Raw genomic sequence first — 22,035 nt, 5'->3', positions numbered from 1 at the left:
GAAAAGTTTTTGGAAAGATTTTTGGATAAAGTTTCTGATAGATTTTGCATGTAGCAATAAACAAGAAAAAAGCCTAGAAGCAAGCTGTTTCAATTGTGGAGACCAAGAAACGGAAGATGAAAGGGTGTTGCTTGGGTCTCACGTGAGGTGAGAAACTCTCAGCTTAGAGAGAAGGGCTCTCAACTTAGAGAGAGAAAATGTGTTACTACTTAAAAAATATGATTTATACAAAGTATGTTACCAAAATAATTTTTTTCTATTTTTACTTAAAATAAATTTTAAGTTGGACAAAAAAAAAAAAAAAAGATAATATTATAATAATCTTGGATAATGATATATTTATTTTAATACCTTAATTTTAATCTATATTAGAATATTTGTAACTAAAAGATTCCTAGTATATAAAATATATGTTAAAAAAAAATTGTAATAAAAAAATTAATTGAGTATGATTGGAGTATATGAGTTGTCACAATGGAAATAAGTATTATTGTGGATTATAAATGAAGTTCATTCAAATTTGAAAAAAAAAGGCGGGAAAATTTTTAATGATATCGTGACGAGTGTCACTTTTTGTTCGCTTTTAGTATAGGTTAATTGATACGACTCCATACATGGAATTCCTTTACAATATCTATTTAACTTTTTTCAAATTATTGAGTTTCTTTTTTTTTTTTAAATCCTATTCTATCCAATAGAGAGCATGTCCAATAAAGGCCCTATAAATTTGACCCTAACCCTTTTATCATTGGGTTCCCATGTCCAATAACTACGTCTAACTAAAAACAATTAGTTGTTCAATGCTATGCTCGCGCAATACAAGCCAATCATCACTTTCATCAGCACCTTTCTGCTCAGATATGCTTAGTTAATAACATCAGTAATAATGATCAAATGATGTTCATGCCTAGGAAAGTTGCACCCTCCAGTTGATGTTTTTTAAAACTCAAGAAATCAAACATACATTTTAAAATAGAAGCTTCTTTTGCAGTAATTCCTTTAAAATTAAATCAGAACATGACAAAACATCATCTATTTATAAGTTTCACAGCATTTGAGAAGTGGTTTATTTGTTAGAATGGGATGGAAGCTAGGGATGTGCTTTCAATAAAATCAGTAGATGTTTGCACATACTTGACATTCCTCTCAAAACACAACAATCACCATAATAAGAAACAAAGCGCATTAGTACTTGCACCTTACAGCTAGCTAACAAGAGAATGTCCTGCTACATAAACCACAGAAAAAGAAGAAAAAAAAACTTCAACCAAGTACCAATTACTACAACTATTATATCATCCCTCAATGAAAGAAAAGGTACCATCTACTTCCATATGGACAGTCATACAGTCCTAACAAGTATCAATCAAACGCCACAACATAATTGAACCTATAGCCTACAAGAAAAAAAGGGAAAGGGGTGCATAAAGTAAAAACTACATCATCGTCTTTACTCTGATCCTCAAGCATGAATGAAGGCAATTGGTTTTCATCATCTTAGTGATCAATTAATTGTTAGTCTCCTATAGTCCTATTTCTATTACTACCATTCATCGTCCTCATCGTTGCCATAATCTTCATCTTCATCATCACTGAAGCCATCATCTTCATCATCATCGACGTCATCATCTTCATCGTCTAAGGTAGATTCCCAATCACTATATACCTCATCACAATCTTCTAGGTCTTCAGAGTCTCCAAACAGTCCTCCATCATCATCGCTGTCGTCATAATCTTCTTCATCATCTTTGTCATCATCACTACCTCCAAATCTAACATTACTCTGTCCACAGAAGTCATTGTTTCCAATTCTAGAATTGTTCTCCGATTTGTGAGACAAAGAAGGCCTGCCATTTATATAAGATAAAATACCATCACTTGCTAATAAATATATAAAATGGCTTATTGCAACAAAAGAAAATGAGAAAACAACTGATAGTCATATGCTCATAGCTACCACTTGTTTTTTAGATGCATGCTTTCTGCGGCAAGATGCTTGTTATCCTGCAACATTTTAAGAAGCAAAACTCATTAGACTCAAGTAATAATCAATACAAGCAATTTCTTTATTCCAAACAGCAAATCAAACCACCAGAGGTAAAAGAAATGAAGCTGCCAGAGGAGAAAGGAAGAAAAGGCATTACATGCAGATCATTCAAAGAAAAAATATGCACAAAAACTTGTTGGGTGCATCTAGTACATAATAAGTTTATTGTAAATCAGATTATAGTGACCCTTTTAGTCAATTAATATAGTGACCCTTACTATATCGACCACAAGGGTTATTATTGTAACACCCTGTCTAAAAATAGAAGGCAGAAAAATTAACGGAAATAACGTTGAGACAGTAATGTCACTCAAAGGTTACTTAAAACTAAAGGTAAAAAAAAAAAATAAAAAATAAAAAATAAAATAAAATAAAATTCAATAACTGAAATAGATATAATAAATTAAGAGAAATCCCAAATGATCAAAGAAAACTTTCAACAAGGCTGAACAACCTCAAATCCAACTATCCCATAAAGAGAAGTTTAGAAGATAACAGAATAAAGTCTATAAAACAGCCAAGGAACAAACTAAACACTATGCTCTCAACCCAAACTCAACATCACCTACAAATAACATTTAGGTTCCACAATCAATGGGGAGTAACTAGCAATTCTCCCAAAACTTGTAGAAACACTAAGCTAAGCATAGGGTAAAGCATAGAAGCAGACATAAATAATACAACATATATACATGTCAAACAACTTAATAATATAGACAAGCTAAACATGATGAGATACATAGGAATACAATTCAAAACATGTCACATGATTATTATACAAAACAAACATGTATATTGAACAAAGTAAATATATTACCACAAGATTATAGAGTAAGAATAAATAACACTCAAAACTGAATGATAAACTCATAAAAACATCAATTAACAGCTTTAAAGGTTCTTTAAAGAGATTAAGAAAATTCTTGACTTGACTAAAGAATACCTTCTCAAAGTAGTAATAATTTCAAAATAAGGAATATTAAAATTTTCGAAAACTGATTCATAGTGAGGCAAGCATATAAAATATGAACGCCGGTGAAATCCGCGGCCCACCACCAAAGATTTGTCTACTTTAAAGCGCAACGACGTCGACAACTTATTTAATTACCGAAGATGACAGCAACTATACCACTTCGTTACACTTCAGAAACACACTCAAATCATGCCAAAATGATAAAATAAAACTATGACATATTAATCCACATATTAGGCAATATATACATACAAGATAAGCTTAAATTCATGACTTTAACAAGGTAAAACCAACATGACAATGCAGCAGCCCCTGATCAGAATTTCAGCAGCATATTGCACAACAGATTCACCCAAAACCAACCTTAAACTCACAATTAACCTTAGCCCATTATTATACACACTCTAAAAACATAATAGGTCGAGATAGGTACAAGATTAGGCATACAAATTTGGCAATATATCACTTAAACACACTCAAATCATACTCCCCTCAAGCTGAATGGCAGCAGCACCTATGCTCACATTTGGGCAATTAATCACATTCAAACTTACCTAAAAACATGATAAATTAACTTTGGGATATTCCTAACATGGTACTTAATCATAAATCAACAAGAAAGGCCTAGAAAACAAGCAAATAACATGCTTAAGGGCTGAAGAAGTAAATGGCAATATCAGTGGTTATAGCAGTAGCGATTAGAGCATTCTGGTGGTTAAATTCAAGACCTATCTTCCATAAAAGCATGAGTAACCCATTGAGGAACATACCAAACATGATGCTAAACCGATTTAGGTACAAAAGCAAACTAAATCAAAGAAAATAAGGCTGAAAACGTACTGCACAATGACAACAATTACAGCTGCAGTTTTGTGAGCATTAGTGTTCATATCATTCTTAACAACCACCCAAAAACACAATAACAATCAATGAAACCAAACCCTTGTATATTTACAACTTCTAGGCATGATTATCTAGAATAAAAACTAGCAATAAACATGAATAAGAGACCCTTATTTCTCACGCACAAAACAGCAAACAAACATGAAATTCTAGCACCTTAAATTACAACAAATTCTAATATAACCAACTCTAATTTGCACCTAGCCTTAACCTATCCTAGCCATGATTTCTAAAGCTTGGAATAGTGCTAATTCCCAACAAATGCTCCAAAGATGACACTAAGTCTAGTACTAACAGAACAAAATTCCGACTTTATCCACTACTTATGGCTGAAATATAAGACCAAATTTCAATGTAGCATCATATATTTGGGTTTTCAACGGAAGTATCACATATTCACAACAAAAATTTCAAAGTGTAGACTTGGACGCTCAACACTTTAACAGATGGAATGACTATGTCAAAATAAAAAAATTAAATAAAAGAAAGACAGAGGTAATCAAACAATTATCTAATCACAAAACGCAGAAATTGGGACCATTACAAGGGTAGGTAGCTAGATATAGTAAGATTGATGACACAAATGCAAAGGTACAGAAACTGGCAACATATTCATACCTCACTCTTATCTATCCCTTGATCGGCTTCAGTTGCTCCAAAGGGTGAAATGAGACTCTCAACATAATCCCTTGTCATCACCATACGAGCATAATTGGTATGTTTCCCTTTGAAACATTCTAGAGATTCCTTACAAGGTTCAACCAGTTTGAACTCATTCGATTGTCGCACCAAAAACTTGCCCGTCTTAGAAAAAGTAATCAAAGAGATGTTTGTGAGATCAACAGACAAAATCTTCTGCCAGGAACTCCAATCATTAGGGTCCTTCAACATCCAAAAATCAGTCACATCTTCTTTCTTCGTACCACTCAAAGATAAGCATCCACTCACTTCATACAATTGCAGCTGATGGTAACCACTCTGCCAATCCAACTCTGGGTACTCCTCCAGTTTTTCAGTCACAACATCAAAACCAGCTATAAAAAAAGCAGAAGCCCAATACATAATATCACCAACCAAGACTGCCTCGTTATGCAATCTTCTTGCAATAGACTCCTCATCCGTACCAGCTCGTACTCTTTTCCACTTCCTACACCACGGATTCATCCGTAGGTATGCATAACTACCTAAGATTCGTCTCCATTTTCCAGCTTTAAGTGAAAACATATAAAAACCGCGAAATCTACTAAAATCAACAGTTCCACACCCAAAAGAAGCAACAATGACATAGTCATCAATAGACGACACATAACCAAACCCATAAGTCTCGGAAACATGAACACCCTTGGGACTATCTATGTCCCGGCACTCACGCGTAGCCAGGTTCCATATCGTAAAAAAGCAATGTCTATCATCCTCGTTGTCGTCTCGTTGATACAAGCACACAAGACCATTACTGGAGTCCACCATATAATGCCAGTCAACATCCCCGATACCATCCGAGAAACTCACCAAGTCTTTCACATCACTGCTATCCCGCTCAGGCAGCAGGCAGTAGGTGCCGCATTTTTTACTTGAACAAAATTCCTCATCGTGAGGAAACATGATAAAGTAGCGGGATGAGAAATTAAGGTGCAATTCAGCAAATTCAAGGCTAGAAATAGTAGAATTCCATTTCTTTGAAACTAGTTTGAAGCGAATTAGGGATTTTACCGGTAGTCGAGGCAGAATTTCCTCCATAATCAGATGTTCTACGAGAGTTAGGGTTTGCGGCGACACTTCAGAGGAGTTGTTCTTCGTCAGATTATCGGAGGACATGCTTGCTGATTTTGCTATCTTCCCTGACATTTTTCACGGAATTTGGATTGGATTTTTTAGAATTCAAAGAAATTTAATCTTTTTTGGTTTCATATTTGGAGAGGTAACAAATGAGCAGTTGGTTTGCATACTCATTGATGGAAGAAGGCGGGAATTGAGTGAGTCACCTAGTTATTGCCTTATTGGGTCAATGGCCCAATATGTTTCAACGTTCGCATAAGATTTGTCCTGCAGATTCATTATGTTTCTTCAAACACAAACATTTAAATAAAACGAATGTTCAGTAAATTACTGAACATCCGTTATAAATTGACAATAAAATGTGTAAAAGTTATACTAAAACCCACAAAAGTTACCCTGATATATATATGAGTTATTTATGCTTCATTGATAAATTTGACAAAAGTGACACTAAATCTGACAAAAGTGGCCCGATGTACAGTAAATTATTGAAAACCGGGTGTATACAAAAGTTTTCCTTCTTTTAAAGGCCTAAAGGGTGTGCCAGTGTGTGCACAATTGCAATTGCACAAGGCGTATATCAAAAAACCCGTGAGGGTTGAGGTTTGGTTAGGGTCCTTTTTCTTATCGTAAAAAAAGAAAAAAAAATTGCACTAGGCGTACGTATAATATATAGGGAAATTTTAAGTACGCCAGAGCACGAATCGGATATCCGAATCCAAAAATTTGGATATTTGATATATGTATCTGATCCGAAATGGTCCCAATATCCGTTATCCGATATCCAAATTTTTTCGTATCGAATACTTCAATTATATGATATACGAAAAAAAATCTGAGTTGGTATATCTGACTATTCGGATCGATTAAATCGGATCGGATATCCTAAAAATCGGATTAAATATAAATTGGATTTTCAAGATACTTTTGTTCGGGCCTAAGCTATGCTCTAAGTTAGTTCATTTTTTAAGGTTCATGCCTTTTTAAAATTCAAATTTATGCCCCTAAGTTCCCTTTCATTAATTTACCATACCCTTATGGCCTTATTGCATTCCTATTAAATACTATAGTTAAGCATGGTTAACAACTTAAAATAATAATAATAATAATAATAATAATAATGAAAAATTGAATTTTGGTACCTCGAAAATGGGGGGTGTTGAATTTTGGTACCCGTTTAAAACTTTATTTTAAATTGGTACCCATCAAAGTGTAAAACTATAGGTTTTGGTACCTCCGTCTAGTTCCGTTATGTTTTCCGTTAGTGGAGCTCCGCCACCTCTCTCCCCCTCCTTGTGCGACTGCCGGCAACCACCACAACAGCCTACAGCTTTGGCCAAGTCGAAACCCAGCCACAGCAGCCTGCCGCCGCGGCCAGGAGCAAAGCCCAGCCACAGCAGCTGCCGCCGCGACCAGGCGGGAAGCCCAGCCACAGCAGCTGCCGCCGCGGCCAGGCAGGAAGCCCAGGGGTGCCATAAACCCACCACCCACGAACACCCGAACCCAGAAACCCACCACACCCCACCACCCACGAACCCCCGAAACCCACAACCCCACCACCGACGAACCCAGAAACCCACCACCCCACAACCGACGAACCCAGAAACCCCTAAAACCCACCACCCCACAACCGACGAACCCAGAAACCCCTAAAACCCACAACCGACGAACCCTAAAACCCCAAAATCGAAACCCACCTTATCTGGCATCCACCACATCGCCGCGGCCAGGAACGAGGAAGGGGAAGGGGAAAACAGGGAGGGAAAGGGAGGGGGTGGGGTGTCGCGGCCAGGAACGAGGAAGGGAGGGAAGATGGTGGTGGTTGCGCTAGGGTTTCGGGGAAGGGGTGGCCAGCGCCGGTGTGGCTGATTTTTTTTTTAAAATTATTTTTTTAGTTTTTTTTTTCTAAATTGTTTTTTCTTTTTTTTTAATAAATTAAATTATTTAATAATTAGATAATGGGCCCCACTAACGGAAAACTTAACGAAACATGGACGGAGGTACTGATATCTATAGTTTAGTCATTTTTGAGGTACTAATTTAAAATAAAATTTTAGATGGGTACTAAAATTCAATTACCCTCATATTCGAGGTACCAAAATCCAAATTTTCCTAATAATAAATAAGTTTTTTCTTTATTTAATTTTAAAAAGTCATAAGAAACATATACTTCCTCCGTTTTTTAATACTAGTAGATTTTTTTTAAAAAGTTACGATATGCTTGCATCATTACCCAATTTGGAATGTGATTCCAACTTAAATTTATTTTATTATCTCAATGAAACAATCAATATATAATACTTATATAGACACCAGGAATGACACATATCATTTCCATGCTGTTTTTTCCCTCCAAATTCCTCTTCCCTATTTTTGTTTGAACTGAACTAATCAGAACAAGCTCGTGAATTTAAAGATTTTTTAAACTTCACTAAAAAATTCAGTAATATTTTCATCTTCTTTGACTTTAGTGGCTTTAATGGGTAAGCCTTTTTTTAACAGTAAAATGTATGGTTGGAATTTGAGCCTAAGAAATGCATAATAATTTTTTATTTTTTTTTTTTAAAAAAATGTGCATTTAATGCTCTACTAGGAAATATACATTCCCACCAAGATTCATGGTATATTATGCGGCATTGTATATTTGTATGTGTATCAGCTTCCGAGCGTTAGTCACTAAATTGGAGTAAATCAATCGACGCAAAGGGTTTATAAAAAAAAGAAACTAGCCGTTATGTGAACCTTAGATCAGCAAAAATAGTTGGACTTAACAATGGGGGGTGACATCTATTTTTTTTTTTTTTTTTTTTTTTAGGAATGGTAATTTAAAATATTCAATAAAGGGCAATTACTTCTAATTAGGACATTTTGAGTGGTGATTATTTACAAAATTTCCATAAAAAAATTGAATTAAATGTAGTTATATCCCCTTTGTTAGACAATTTTAATTATCTAACCGGTACAGTCTGTAGACTTACTACTCAGACGCCACCCATTTTCATTACATATTCAATCTTGAAAACTCAAAAGTACATCAATGGCCCCTAATTGCAAAACATTAAACGGTACACCGACAACATAGAATTTTCACAGTAGTAACATGACTGTACGGAAACAAACGCAAGAGACTATTCAACAAAAGTGTTCATCAGATTTGAAACAAGGAAATTATTTACTCAGTTGGCAGCATAAAGGTCCTATCTAAATAGTTGATCTGTTCTCTGTCCTACGAGAAATGCACAGACTTTATCAGGATGTAGCTTCCACCATGTATAGTAAATTCTTCGACTCAAATGTTAAATCTTTGAGGCACACTGTCAAAATCATCGAAGTCAAAGCGTTGCCGTTCTTTCCCAACCTGTAATACACAAGGCCAGACATCCATATCATTTAGTTGCAGTGATGGACTTAGACCAGCATATTCACAAAAACTAAGACATCATATATACCTTTGCCAGGTACAGTGGATCACATGAAATCTGTTCATCTACAGAAGCTAGTTTCTTTGATAGAGCCATTATCCTTCAAAAGAATTTCAGAGTTATTGACAAGCATTTTATGAACTAAATGACACTTCAAATCCCTAAATTACAGCAGTATCTCGGGAGATAAGCCTAGAAAAACATATAATATCTTAGCATAAACTAATAGACACCAGAACTGTGCAGTGCCAGCATGATAGCAACTACAAATTTCAGCAGTTTAGCTACTCCCCTTGATCATTTCATAGTGTAAAATTTCAGCCAACCAAAACTAAAGAGGCATATTACCAAAAACAAAACTATAGAGGCAATAACATGTAACAACCAGCAGTGATCTAGTGATACCAACTAAAACAACTGTGACATTGGACAAAATCACAAAAAAATACATAATATGAAGAAAATACCTCTGAATGGAGCTATCTATGTGTTCAATCATCTCACATGTTTTATACTGTTCTGGGTCCTCAAGGAATCGAACCATTCCATCTTTCTGGTTGATTGTAGCATAAATATGACCGTCTTGAATCTGATAAAAAGAAATTGTTAGTGTTTGAATGAATTAAGACATAAGAAAGCTTACAATAAATAATTTATTTTTGATGACCTACAAAAACTAAATATGTTGGTGACAACTGACAAGCCAAGCATCACAAATGATAACAGCTTAATAGAGTAGCAATGTCTAAAATGCCATTAAGGCTCTAGAATTGTATACATAATCCAATTTACCATTTGAAGAACGTGCATCTCTGCTTCCTTGGGACTGTTCAATTGCACTGTATTGGCTATATCTTGAAGAGATAAAGTCAAGTATGTTTGAGTCAATCTCTGGATATTTCTTTTATAAATGGATGAAACAACCTGCTTCACCAATCCAAGGTTGTTATCCTGGAAAACAGATAGAGAAAAGGTTTGTGAAGTTTAGCCTGCTTCCCACTGATCAAGTATGTAATGAAGAGATTGAAGACTAACACACAAGTCACAACATTAATAACTCACCCCTTCAAACCTGTCCTTGTTCACCTGAACAAATGTCTCTAGCTCAGCGATATTCCCGTTGCTATAACTATTTACTAGTTCAAGGTACACCTGCATTCAGGAAAACGCGATGAGTTTCACTGATGTAATATTATGCAACACTATATTTCAAGATTATCAAATGCATTTAACATTAGCAAAAAGGAGGGTGCTTCCTAAGCCAAAGAGTACGAAAGCAATACTGTATATGAAAGCAAACTTTAAACAAAAAGGGGCCAATGATGCACACAAGGACTAGTGTTATAGACAAAAGATAACTGAATCCTGACACTCCAATCAGGAGCTTTGTGACAGAATATGTAGGCTATCAAATCAATGATAGCAAAATTTGATACAACATGATAATCAGCTCCAAAATGTATTATAACAAGTTAAATTTAGGGCTTGTTCGTATTCTTTATTTATTTGTTTTTTTGAAAACTAAAAACAAGAAACAAGAAAAAGTAGTTTGTACATTTTTGGTGTCAGTTTAAATTATGATATAAATTTAACTAATTTTCATTTTTTTACAAAACTATATCATATGGCTTTTTTTTTTTTTTTTTATTATTATTACTAAAAAAAAAAAAAAAAAAAAGAACAAAAAAACTGAAAACTACAGTGATACAATGAACTCTAAAAATTCCATGTTCTAGTTCATCAATCATACTTAAATACTAAAATGTTGAGCTTCTTGACTTCAACTTATTTTAAAACTTTTTACTTATTCTTCTCAGAGTTAGATAAAAACTTCTAGTACTTAATATTAAACATCTTACCTGCATACTCATAATAATTATGATAATTGCATATTTGTAAAGTATGCAGTGAGAAGAATGTAACAAGATCTCACATAATAATTCTTCTAATACATTAGTATGGTCAAAGCTTAGTCAGATAATTACATCAGATCAGACTATGACATACCAGACTTCAATAAAATTAAATCTGAACACTAGATATTTCAGGTGGAGAACAAATTCATTATCACCCTCTAGCCGTTAGGTTTAAAAAACAAGTCCAGGCACCAGGCTAACCAAGGCATGGATCAAGGATTCAAGGGTATCATGCACAAAGCTAGACAGCTCGTGCCTCTAAGCTTCCTTTCCCAAGGCACAGCACCTAGGCTGTCTTTTGTTCATATGTGAGAGAGAGGAGATATGACTTGGAAACAAATATTGAAGATTTATAAATAAAATTTTTTAAAAAAAAAAGAAAAAGAAAAAAGTTGGTTAAGGAATGCATTATATTTCAAATCACTTGCCTGTTAAGCCACACTTGGAATCCTTTATACTCCCTCCGTCCCCTTTTGATAGTCCCTTATGGGCAAATTTTAGTCCCAAAATGTTCACCCCATTTGCTTTTTCCAACAACCATTAATATTAATTTTTTACCAAAAATCCCTCCAATTCGCAACAATATTTGTGCAAATTTAAATTTCCCATGTAAATTTTTTTTTCCCATGTACTTTTATTACTTTCTCTCTCTACTTTTTTGCATACCCAATGTCAATTTACTTTTTCAATGTACTTTTACTATTCTTATTTGTGTTTATTAATTCCCGTGAAAAATGCCCATAAGGGACTATCAAAAGGGGACGGAGGGAGTAAGTGATCACTTTTATCAACATTAAGTTTTACAAAAAGGCATCCAAGCTATATTCCTTGAATATTCATATAACCTCAAGTAAAATGGACAGCCAAGTCCAACACCATGACCTTTACTCAATCATAGCATCAACGTCAAAGCAGTGTTTATATAGGGCTAGTAGGAAAAGAATAGGTTCCTCTGTTTGGTTTAATGCCCCTTTATTTCAAAAAAAAAAAAAAAAAAAGGGGGCATTGAATTCCTCCCAAACCTCGTGAATCTCACTTCTACCTCAGCCACTCAGCCCTACAATTCCCAAAACTCATACTATAACTTACATTCTCTAAAGACTTCCCTCCAAAAATAATCCATATTGCTTCTCATGCTCTAATGACCTTTCCTTCATTGTCTGGAAACCACTAGTTGTTATCTCTTTGGCATCTAGGAGCATTATCAATCAAATTATCATGATATCATGTCAGACAAAAGTAACAAAACCAGGCCTTTGGACCATTATCATCATGTTGTCAATTGAACTTAGTTTCTTTTTCCTTGCTCTGTTCTTAAAATTCAATTTTGAATTGATTGTGGTAGTTAGGATGTATCCATGCCAACACAAGAAAAGTATCAACTCAAGAAAAGAATACAAAGAAAGTACTTGCATACTACCAAAAAAAAAAAAAAAAAAAAAAAAAAAAAAAAAAAAAAAAGAAAAGCATAACACACATGATGATTATATCTCTACAAATGGGAGCATAATGCACATTACAAGAAAGAGCTCCAAATCCTATTTACAAAGTTGAAAAATAGTTGAAACAGAAGGATCTGATTTTACCCAGTGGCTAGCTCTTTCGGTCTTTCCTTGATAATTTATTAAGCTACATTAAGAGTTTAAGGCATGCCTTAACACTTGGAATTTGTTTCAAAAGCTAATTTATCATATGGGTCCTTGTATGTCTTTTTTCTTTTTTCCCCCCTTTTCTTTTATCTTTTTCCTTCGTAGTGTGTTCATTTTATGCAGCAAATTAAGGCCTTGCCCATTTAACCTAAGAATAATTCTTAAGACAATTAGGTTCAAGTTCAAACTAAGTCTGAAAAAGAGTTACCAAGAGTTCATTTTTACTACCACATACTTAAAATTACGTTCAAGTAAAAGGTTATCTCAGGGCAAATAATTCTACACAATATCAACAAAGTGCTAACATATTCAGATAAGTTCAGATGCAGAAAATTTAAAGCAAAAAGAACAAAGCCTTATTTTTGAAGCAAGATTAGATAAAATTCAATTTCCAGAAGTTCAGTGTTGACACTTGACAGAAGATGTTCTATGTCACAGACACATTCTAGTTATGACAAAACCCCATTTTTTTTAAAAAAAAAAAAAAAAAAAAAAAAAAAAAAAAAAAAAAAAAAAAAACTGACACATAAAGGTGGAGATAAGAGGTGAAATTCAAAACTCAGCTTAAAATTTAAGGTGTTTGGCAAGGTAGGGGATTAGGTAGAGGTCAGTAACAAGGGTAGTGGTTGTCAAATGACACAAAAAAAACCTATGACGCGAAAAATTTAAGTAGTGGCGCAACATTTCTACCTTCCATTTATAACTTTCTTCCTTCATGTACTATATCTGTAGTTTCTTTGGCATTAATCAATAGGTTTGATTCATGTATAAAGTTATTTTGATGTAGATTCTCAAATATGGCACAATATGAAAATTTTATAAATATTGTTGAACTTAATTGTGGTCAATATTTAAAATATTACATAAAGTATTGTCTTTTACTTTTTCCATCATTTGAAAGAGTTTATAGTACACATTAATTGTTCATGCCATCTCCTATCGTAAAGTCATTATTGTAGAAGGTATTATTAATAATATATTGAAAGCTAGATGGCATAACAAGATTATTGTAACAATACATTAATTTGACTAATAATTTTTATACGAAAACAATGTAGTATATTAAATATATGAATATCATTACCTATACACACCTTTTTAACGTTTGACTTTATTATTGAAAAAAAAAACAGATGCACTATTTTTTATATTAAAAAAAGGTAACATTGAATACAACCATAAATTTTTAATCAAATTTAAGTGATTTATCTATATAAGTCTATGATTGTTATTGTCGCCTAGTTATCGACCACTACTTTTGCCAAACACTGTTACTATCAACTGCTCTTTGACAACTAGATGACAGCTACCCGCTCCTCCAGCAACTACAAACTACTCAAAAGCTAGAGCCTAACACCTAAAGCTAATTTTGCAGATTAAATACATAGAGTGGCCCTGTAGTCAAATATCATGTACTGTGACTGAAGGTGGCACGTGAAGCATCAGCAAAGTTATGAAAATGTCTTTCCCTCTCCCTTCCCCCAACCCCATACTCATCAAATTCTTGTCAATAGAACAAAGGATGCAATTTCTTTACTCATGTGCTTAAAATTACCTGAGTTAGATTCTTCATACTCCTCTGAACGACCGTAGATGTATACTTAGGAAAATGAGTGTTGAACTGCCACCAGACATGTAATTGTCAGAGCTAGCACCTTGAAATCTAGATTCTGGGTATCAAAGAAAGAAATGCAAACCCACTAATTTACAGAGATAAGTACCTGCCCATGGTGGATTAGTGAAACCAATATGTACTTTTTGTATGCTTCAACAGCTATTGCATTTAATGTAGACATGGGAGCAGTAACAACCTGCAAAAAATATTGAAATAGCACAATAATCACAGGGACTAAGAGAATAAACTGTGCCTTAACTCATCATGTATAACATGAAATTTAAATTTACAGAATAAAAACAATTTTTATAAGTTGAGAAATCAGAAATAATATAGGACTCTAAGTCAAAGAAATAAACTCACATTGCGAAGAAGCTCCAATGCTTTCTCAAATTTCTTAAGTCCAATACAGATCATTCCCCTAACATAAAAAATCAAAAATAGTCAGTTCATCACAATTCAACAATCTAATTTGATTGAGGTGGGTGATTTTCACTCATAATGAAAGCTCAAATAATTTCAGCTTTTTTATCCAACAAAATCTCCAAGTTAATAATATAATTAACAAAAGTAATGCAAAGGAAAATTAAAGGGGTAAATAAAAATAAAAATATAAAATTAGTTTTTATTCAACACAATGTCAAAATCTCCAATCTAAAATTAGAAAATAACAAAAGTAATGCAAAGGATAATAAAGAGGCACTTGTTAACAATAAATCTGATAAAGCAATTTCCCTTTCAGATAAGAGGGTATACACCATAGAAGTTCCCAAGTCCAGTGGAAAAGTAAATAATTTCATCTGAATTCATAATAAAACTACATTCAAAACAAACACAAGGAAATCTGATGTCTGACATAACTAGACAAAGTCACTTTGAGTACCTCAATCTGCAGAAAGAAAAGATAAAGCTTAATAATGAATATGATAAAAATTTGGAAAGCATCTCAACAAATGGTTTGAATTTTTTTTTTCCCTTCTCTCAATGTTGGCTAGTTAGGACCTTAGTGTAGTCATATATCCTCCATTATTTTTTAAATCCAACGTTGGGGTTTTCAAGCTTGCCAACGCATATTTTATAATTGGTTATAAAAAGCGCGCCCGAGGCTCTGGAAAATGGGCTTTAGCTAGGCGAGGCTTGGTTACCTACGGAAGGCGCGCGCCTCGTGCGCCTCAAAGTGCCTTTGGTATGGTGCGCCTTTGCGCCTCAAGGAAAATAACTAAGATTTAAGTTATAATTTGAAGAATGGTGGACATTATTTCAAATTCAGATTACCTTAGCTTTACATATATCATTATTTAATTTATTATGAATCTTTTTAATTGGTATTAAGTACAATCAAAGTAAAAAATAATTTGAAATAAATATATAAATACATGCGCCTTGCATACAAAAGGCGTGCGCCTTCGCCTTGCGCCTTGCGCCTAGGTTGCAAGGACCATTTGCGCCTTGGTGCGCCTTGCGCCTTTTAAAACTAAGATTTTATACCATCAATGCAACCTCAATTATTTATACCAAATCTAGAAATTCAATTCTGAGCATAACAGTATAGTTGAAGCTTTCATTTCATCAGGCACCACCAGTAACACTATAATCAGTGTAAGATTAATTTTTAAAGTTAAATTGCCTAGGAACTAGGATGTGATTCTCTATTCTCAATTCACAATCTCAAATTCTTAATCAAGATAAGGTTGCCATGACTGCATATCTCTAGAATGCCTTAGTCCATATATATTTCTGTCAAAAGATCAATTAAATATATCCTACAAAGTTCCTAACTTTCTAGATCCTTAAAATGCATAATTTTACCTGCTTTAATTTCCTATCTTTGGCACGAATAGTTAGTCATTAATTCATAAAGTTTCATTAAGGTCAAACCAAATTATGTTAGAGAAGCATAGAGATAAGTCAAGGAGAACAAAATTCAAGACCACTGATAATAGCAACTCACCCATAGTAACAATAGAGAAAAAGATCCCTTGGCTGGTCAACCTCAAAGACATCATCTTCTAACACAGAGAGACCACTCTTATAGCACTTTGCTAATATACAGAGAAGAAGAAAGTCAGGGTGCAGAGTAGTCAGATGCTCAGAAGAAGGCCGAATTTTACGGATGGCAGTCAGCATTGGGGCAACACCTCTCATGGGGGTCGCAAGGACTATAACATGGTCCTTAAACCTCTTGCAGACACTAATAACTGCCAAAGAAAAGTTTCAAATAGTCAGATTATAGCTACAAGACTACCAAGTTTGGACTAAATATATATCCTTATATAAATACGTACACTTATGTTGTGCAAGTTGGATCTGCTCAGCAAGGCAAGAACTAATAAATCTGGCCACTAATAGAACCACCTCATTAGCTCCATCTCTTGATACTGAATGTGTATAAGCATCCCTGTAAATTACATAGATAAAATCTAATATTATCAAGATTATGCTTGAGAAAAGGGAGATTACATGTGTGAATAAGGGGGAAAAAAATAGAAAAGTCCTGCTTGGCATCATACACATAGGTACCGCCATATCACTATACATTTTTTTAAAAAAAAAAAGAAAAGGAAAAAAAGACTGAATTAAACAATAAATTCAGACAGTCCCAGCTAACTTACAAACATGTAAGATACTAAAATGACATGGTTGATGTTAAAATGTGGTAAACAACCACCAACACCAGCTTTTGCACATCTTCCAGAACTACATAAAGTGATCCTCTGGATACTTGGCGTTAACAAATCCAAGAGGTTGGTTCTGGATTCATATATAAAAGGATGGTTTTCAGAAACAGCAACAAACACTCAGCCCCCTGGCCCTTGCCAATTGCCAGGAGATGTCAGTGCATTTCAAAAAAATCTTCCTCCCATGATTAACTTAATTTCTATCACTTAGAAGCCATTAGGCGTTAATAAACATATATATATATATATATATATATAAGTTAAAAATCAATTGTCAGCTTGAATTAAAATCATATGAGACCAAGCTAGGGTTTTCAGAGAAATAGCTAGGGTTTTACTGTAAAATCCTCACTTTGGTCCCCACCCAATATTTTTTTCTTATACTATGCGCCTAAGTAACAAAAGAAATATTGTTTACAACAAAATAGCTTGTCTATAGAGCAATATGTCAAGGAATTAGAAAGATTATCATTAGCATGTGAATGTAAAGTCAGGGATGAACATAAAATTGCTCTTGAATGACCTAGATAATGAGATTGCAAATCAAGTAGAATTGCAAAAAATTTTAGTCGTTTGATGAGGCATGAACTTTGGCAAACAAAAATTGAAGGACATTCGAACAAATCCAAAAGCCTATGGAAGAATAGAATCTTCCAAAAAAAAAAAAAAAAAAAAAGAAAAGGTGTTAAGCTCTAGTGGATTCATGGCAAAAGCAACTCCGAGTCTCGGACCTTAACACAAGGACAACTAGCTATAAAGGATAAACAATGCTTCAGGTGTAAAGGACATGATCATATTGCTCAGCAACGTCAAGTCTTCAAGCATCATAAGAAACCTCAAAGGATTACCAAACTTTAATAATGTGGCAAAGGAAGAAGAGGCTTGTGTTCTTACTTTGTACAAGACACCACTAGAGGTGGTTATTGGACAGGGTAGCCCAATGATAATAGGGTCAGGGCCAAACTTATAGGGCTTTTAATGGACAGGGCTATTAATGGACAGGGCCCTTATTGGGTAGGGTCAATATAGGGCCAACATGTTTTTCCAATTTAGTTGATAAAGAAAATACATAATGTAAAAATAATTATATAGATTAATTTGTATTCATACATATTTAATAATGGCTTTGTCCAATATTTATTTTAATTGATATTTTGTAGGCCCGCCCATTATCGACCCGCGACCCACATTGGCCCAACCCTATATTGACCCTATAAAATGTGACCCTCTTTGACCCTGACCCGACCCGCCCAATAACCAGGTCTAGACACCACATATCAGGTTTGATAATGGAAAGGATGTTCTCAACTATTGTGGCAGGTGGAAAGGACGAGGCTTAGCATGTGGAGATTTTGAGGTCTTTACACATGGAAACGACACTACATGAAGAGAATTGGTAGCGAGAGAGCTAGTTCCACACAACTTTGGTGAATGGTAAGCTTTGCTCGATGATTGAGGATAATGTCCTAATGCTATAGCTAGTACAAGGTGGAAGACTTTTTTTTTTTTTAATTTTTTTTGAAAAGTAGGTGGAGAAGGGCTTGGGATTGCCTACTCGTCATACTCAACTGGTTGGATGAAGATGGTAACCGTTTGTAGCTTTTAATTAATTTGACAATTATAAAAAGTGGTTTGGTTTTATCTGATTCCAATGATAGGATACAACATCCCGAAGCGTCCTTCATAAGATTGGAAAGTTTTACACCATTGCACGGATAATGTTTACGAGGTAAAGGTGGAAGCTAACCGATTTCGTTTGTAGCACCAACTACAGCTAGTGATGGGGTTAGGGTGTGTTTAACAAATTTACTGCAATGTTATACCAATCATCAAACAAATATGAGCCAAAATTGTTCTCAACATTCAAAGGTTGAGGTCAAATGCTTGTGCTTTGATAGAGCTCCTAACAATGTGGTCACAAGAAAATAAGAGCCACTGCCTGTCCCCTCTTCCCCTCTTCCCCAGCCAATGGATATAACAACATGAACAGGGAAACTCGCAATCAGATTATATATATAATTGTAACCCTTACCTTGCTTTAGAAACGCAAAAAATACTACTTCCTCCTTTTAAAACATATTGCACCACTTTGACTAAATTTTTTTTAACGCAGAGGAAGTATATAATCATGATGATAGTATCAATTAAAAAAAAAACATAGCATACATCAAAATCATCCCTGAATTAATTGCGGTGACGCATGAAAAACTCATTATGACTACTTTATTCCAACAATAATTTTAAAAAATAGCAACATTCATACGAAACAAACTCAAAACATGCCAAATTTACGAACAATCATATCAGTGAAGGAAAAAAAAAAAAACCTACAATAACACAATGTCATCCTTCAATATCATCGGAAAACTGATTGCACACAATATAAAGTAAAGTTGGAAATAGAAAGGGGCTTACAATAAGTAGAGATAACCGAGCGAATGCACGGAAGCGTCGAGTTGATGAAGAAAAGGAGCCAACCGAGAAGAATTGAGACGAAGAGAGTCTTCAGCTTGTTTGAGGGAAAGGTGTAGTTGATTCAAATCTCCTAAACTACCAGATAACCCTTGAATTTGCGCCACCAGCTTCTCCACCGCATCCATGCCGACTGTGAGGGTTCGCGAGCATCACATAATTATAGGCAATAATCAAATTATCTAATTTCATGTTCAATTATCTCGAATAATACATAATTTTAGGGAAATTTGATTGAATAATCAAACTAGGGCTCATAATTTTGTTTTCTTATGGTTATGATGTTTCGTAATCTAAGAATTTAGGATCAATAGTTGAGAATTACGAACCCTAAACTGAAAGCACTGATAATTAAATTAGATTAGATGAAATACAAACCCTAGATTGCGAAATTGATATGATGATAACAACAACAAACAACTTACCTTAGAAGCTGCTTCAACGGGGAATTCGAGAATTAGATTCAACGGAGAACTTCAATGGAGAACTTTGAGTGCGCTTCAATGAAATAACTGAGAGTGGTGGGAATGGAGCCCTGTTAAAAGCTATGACCCGCCACAGTTATAATATGGGTTAGATCCGTCTAATAAAAATAAATAAGGCGGATCTTTGTATGATCGTCTAATTATGGGGCATGACGGGTTTTAACTTTTTTTTTTTTGGTGTTTAGACAGCCACAAGGGCGGGGGTGAGAATCGATCCCAAAATCTCTTGGAATTGGGATGAAAGCTCTAACTACTTGAGCTATCCCTCACTCTCGGGTTTTAAAAGTACTACCTCCGATTCGTGTTAGTTGCAACAAACATAGATATTGCGGAATCCTAGTGTTAGTTGCAACAAATATAGCAATGACACGTGTCATCTCCTGGTGTATCCTTACATAATTTTTTTCTTTTAAAAAAGAATATTTTAAGTTAGGAAACAAATCACTAACAAAAGTATTATTATTATTTTTTTTTTATATACATATTTCATATTAATACATAGTAATTATTACATTTAAAATCAATAAATTTCACAAATCTTTCTTATAAAAAAAATGGACAACTATAAATAAATAAAAAAAAAAACAAATTCTTAAAATAATTTGTTACCTTAAAAAATATATTGCTCAAATTTTTTTGCCTACTTTTGTTTTAAAATTGTGTATTAGAAGCTACAATTAAAAATGTAAATACCAAATCAACATACTTCTTATCATATACTTTTATTGTTACTTGACTAATTTAATATTATAATTCGAGTACTTATTAATCAATAATGTATAGCTATATATAATTATAGATTACCGTGCATGGCACGGGATCTAACCTAGTAAAAATAAATAAGGCGGATCTTTATATGATCGTCTAATTATGGGGTATGACGGGTTTTAACTTTTAAGGAAACATGTTTTAAAAGTACTACCTCCGATTCGTGTTAGTTGCAACAAACATAGATATTGTGGAATCCTAGTCAAAAAATTTTTAGGAGGTTAATAAATTGAAAAAAATACACTTTAATAATCTCAACTATTGACGATTTACCTACAATAATCCAAACTATTGGCGATTTACCTACAATAATCCCAACTAACGTTTATTTTTTAATAATCCTAATAATTGACCCGATTTTCTTTTAGCAATCCTAACCGGTCACTTACCTACTGCAGCATGTTAAAATCCTACGTGGCATGTGTTTTCCCTTTTTAATTTTCAAACTAGTGTGTACCCCGGGCGATACCCCAGGTTGCTATTTTGTGTACTTTTTGCTTTAATTTAACAATTATGTTCGAATATTTGTATATAGTTAGTGTGTGTAGTAGTTCGAGCGTTATCTTGGATGTCACATTTTTTTTTTTTTTACATTATATAAGTATGTATTTTTATTTTAATCTTGTGAAAAATACATGAATTATATTACCTCGAATTTACTTAATAAATGAAAGGAATATTATAATATTAAATGAAACTTGAAACATTAATAATAGTGGTTGAGATGGTAAAAGTATTACCTCTATATATTGGAGGTTATGGGTTCGAATCTTGTTGAAAGCATATTTTATTTTGTTAAATGAAGTGGCTAGTTTTCATGGCGCATATACTTTCGATGATGACGTGGCATTGTGACATAGGCACACATACTTTAAAGAGTGTCACGTGGCACAATTTCTTTAAAAGGAACGCCTTTTAATGTATAGAATAGATTTTGACTTCCTCCCTTTTTTTTTACTATTAGTAATCTAAGTCAGCCTAAATTTTTTTTGCCCGTTATTTCTTATTCTCTTCTCTCTTGTGTCTTTCTCTCCCCTGTTTGAGTGGTTTGAATTCTTTTTTTTTGGGTAAACCTCCGAATTAACAATGTCTAGTGGAAGGAATCAACTTGGTGGGTCCCCAGTATCATCTTCAAGCTCAAAAGAGGGATGTATGCTACCACGAGATGTAATTGTGGGCTGGATGCGGTTGTAGGTTGAATTCAAATTTTATTGAAATTAGGGTTTATGTGAAGTTGTACAGGATACATAGTGCAATTTCATGAAGTGGGGCGATTGTAACAACGGAGATGACTTGAGATTTCAGATTTTTGAAAGGGAAACAACTATAGC

The 22,035-nt window shown here is 34.0% G+C and overlaps 2 protein-coding genes across 2 annotated transcripts; both read right to left on the bottom strand.

Moving 5' to 3' along the window:
• Positions 1-1,306: 1,306 nt before the first annotated feature.
• Positions 1,307-5,848, bottom strand: LOC145618386 (F-box/kelch-repeat protein At3g23880-like). Its single transcript, XM_081673159.1, has 3 exons — positions 4,542-5,848; positions 1,958-2,004; positions 1,307-1,847 (listed from the first exon to the last, which is right to left on the bottom strand). Exons 1-3 carry the CDS (start codon positions 5,766-5,768, stop codon positions 1,544-1,546), a joined length of 1,578 nt encoding a protein of 525 aa, XP_081529285.1. The 5' UTR covers positions 5,769-5,848; the 3' UTR covers positions 1,307-1,543.
• A 2,825-nt stretch (positions 5,849-8,673) lies between these two features.
• LOC145617550 (COP9 signalosome complex subunit 3-like) lies at positions 8,674-20,020 on the bottom strand. The gene is made up of 12 exons (XM_081672261.1): positions 19,877-20,020; positions 19,395-19,584; positions 16,587-16,699; positions 16,253-16,499; positions 14,665-14,722; positions 14,408-14,497; positions 14,242-14,307; positions 10,184-10,273; positions 9,914-10,072; positions 9,589-9,710; positions 9,149-9,221; positions 8,674-9,057 (listed from the first exon to the last, which is right to left on the bottom strand). Exons 2-12 carry the CDS (start codon positions 19,577-19,579, stop codon positions 8,989-8,991), a joined length of 1,272 nt encoding a protein of 423 aa, XP_081528387.1. The 5' UTR covers positions 19,580-19,584; positions 19,877-20,020; the 3' UTR covers positions 8,674-8,988.
• Positions 20,021-22,035: the final 2,015 nt, after the last annotated feature.

Source organism: Chenopodium album, chromosome 26 (assembly GCF_948465745.1).
Source record: "Chenopodium album chromosome 26, dcCheAlbu1.1, whole genome shotgun sequence".
In the NCBI taxonomy this organism is placed as follows: domain Eukaryota; kingdom Viridiplantae; phylum Streptophyta; class Magnoliopsida; order Caryophyllales; family Amaranthaceae; genus Chenopodium; species Chenopodium album.
Note: the sequence above shows the minus strand (reverse complement) of the source record. Positions and strands in the feature narration are given on the sequence as shown.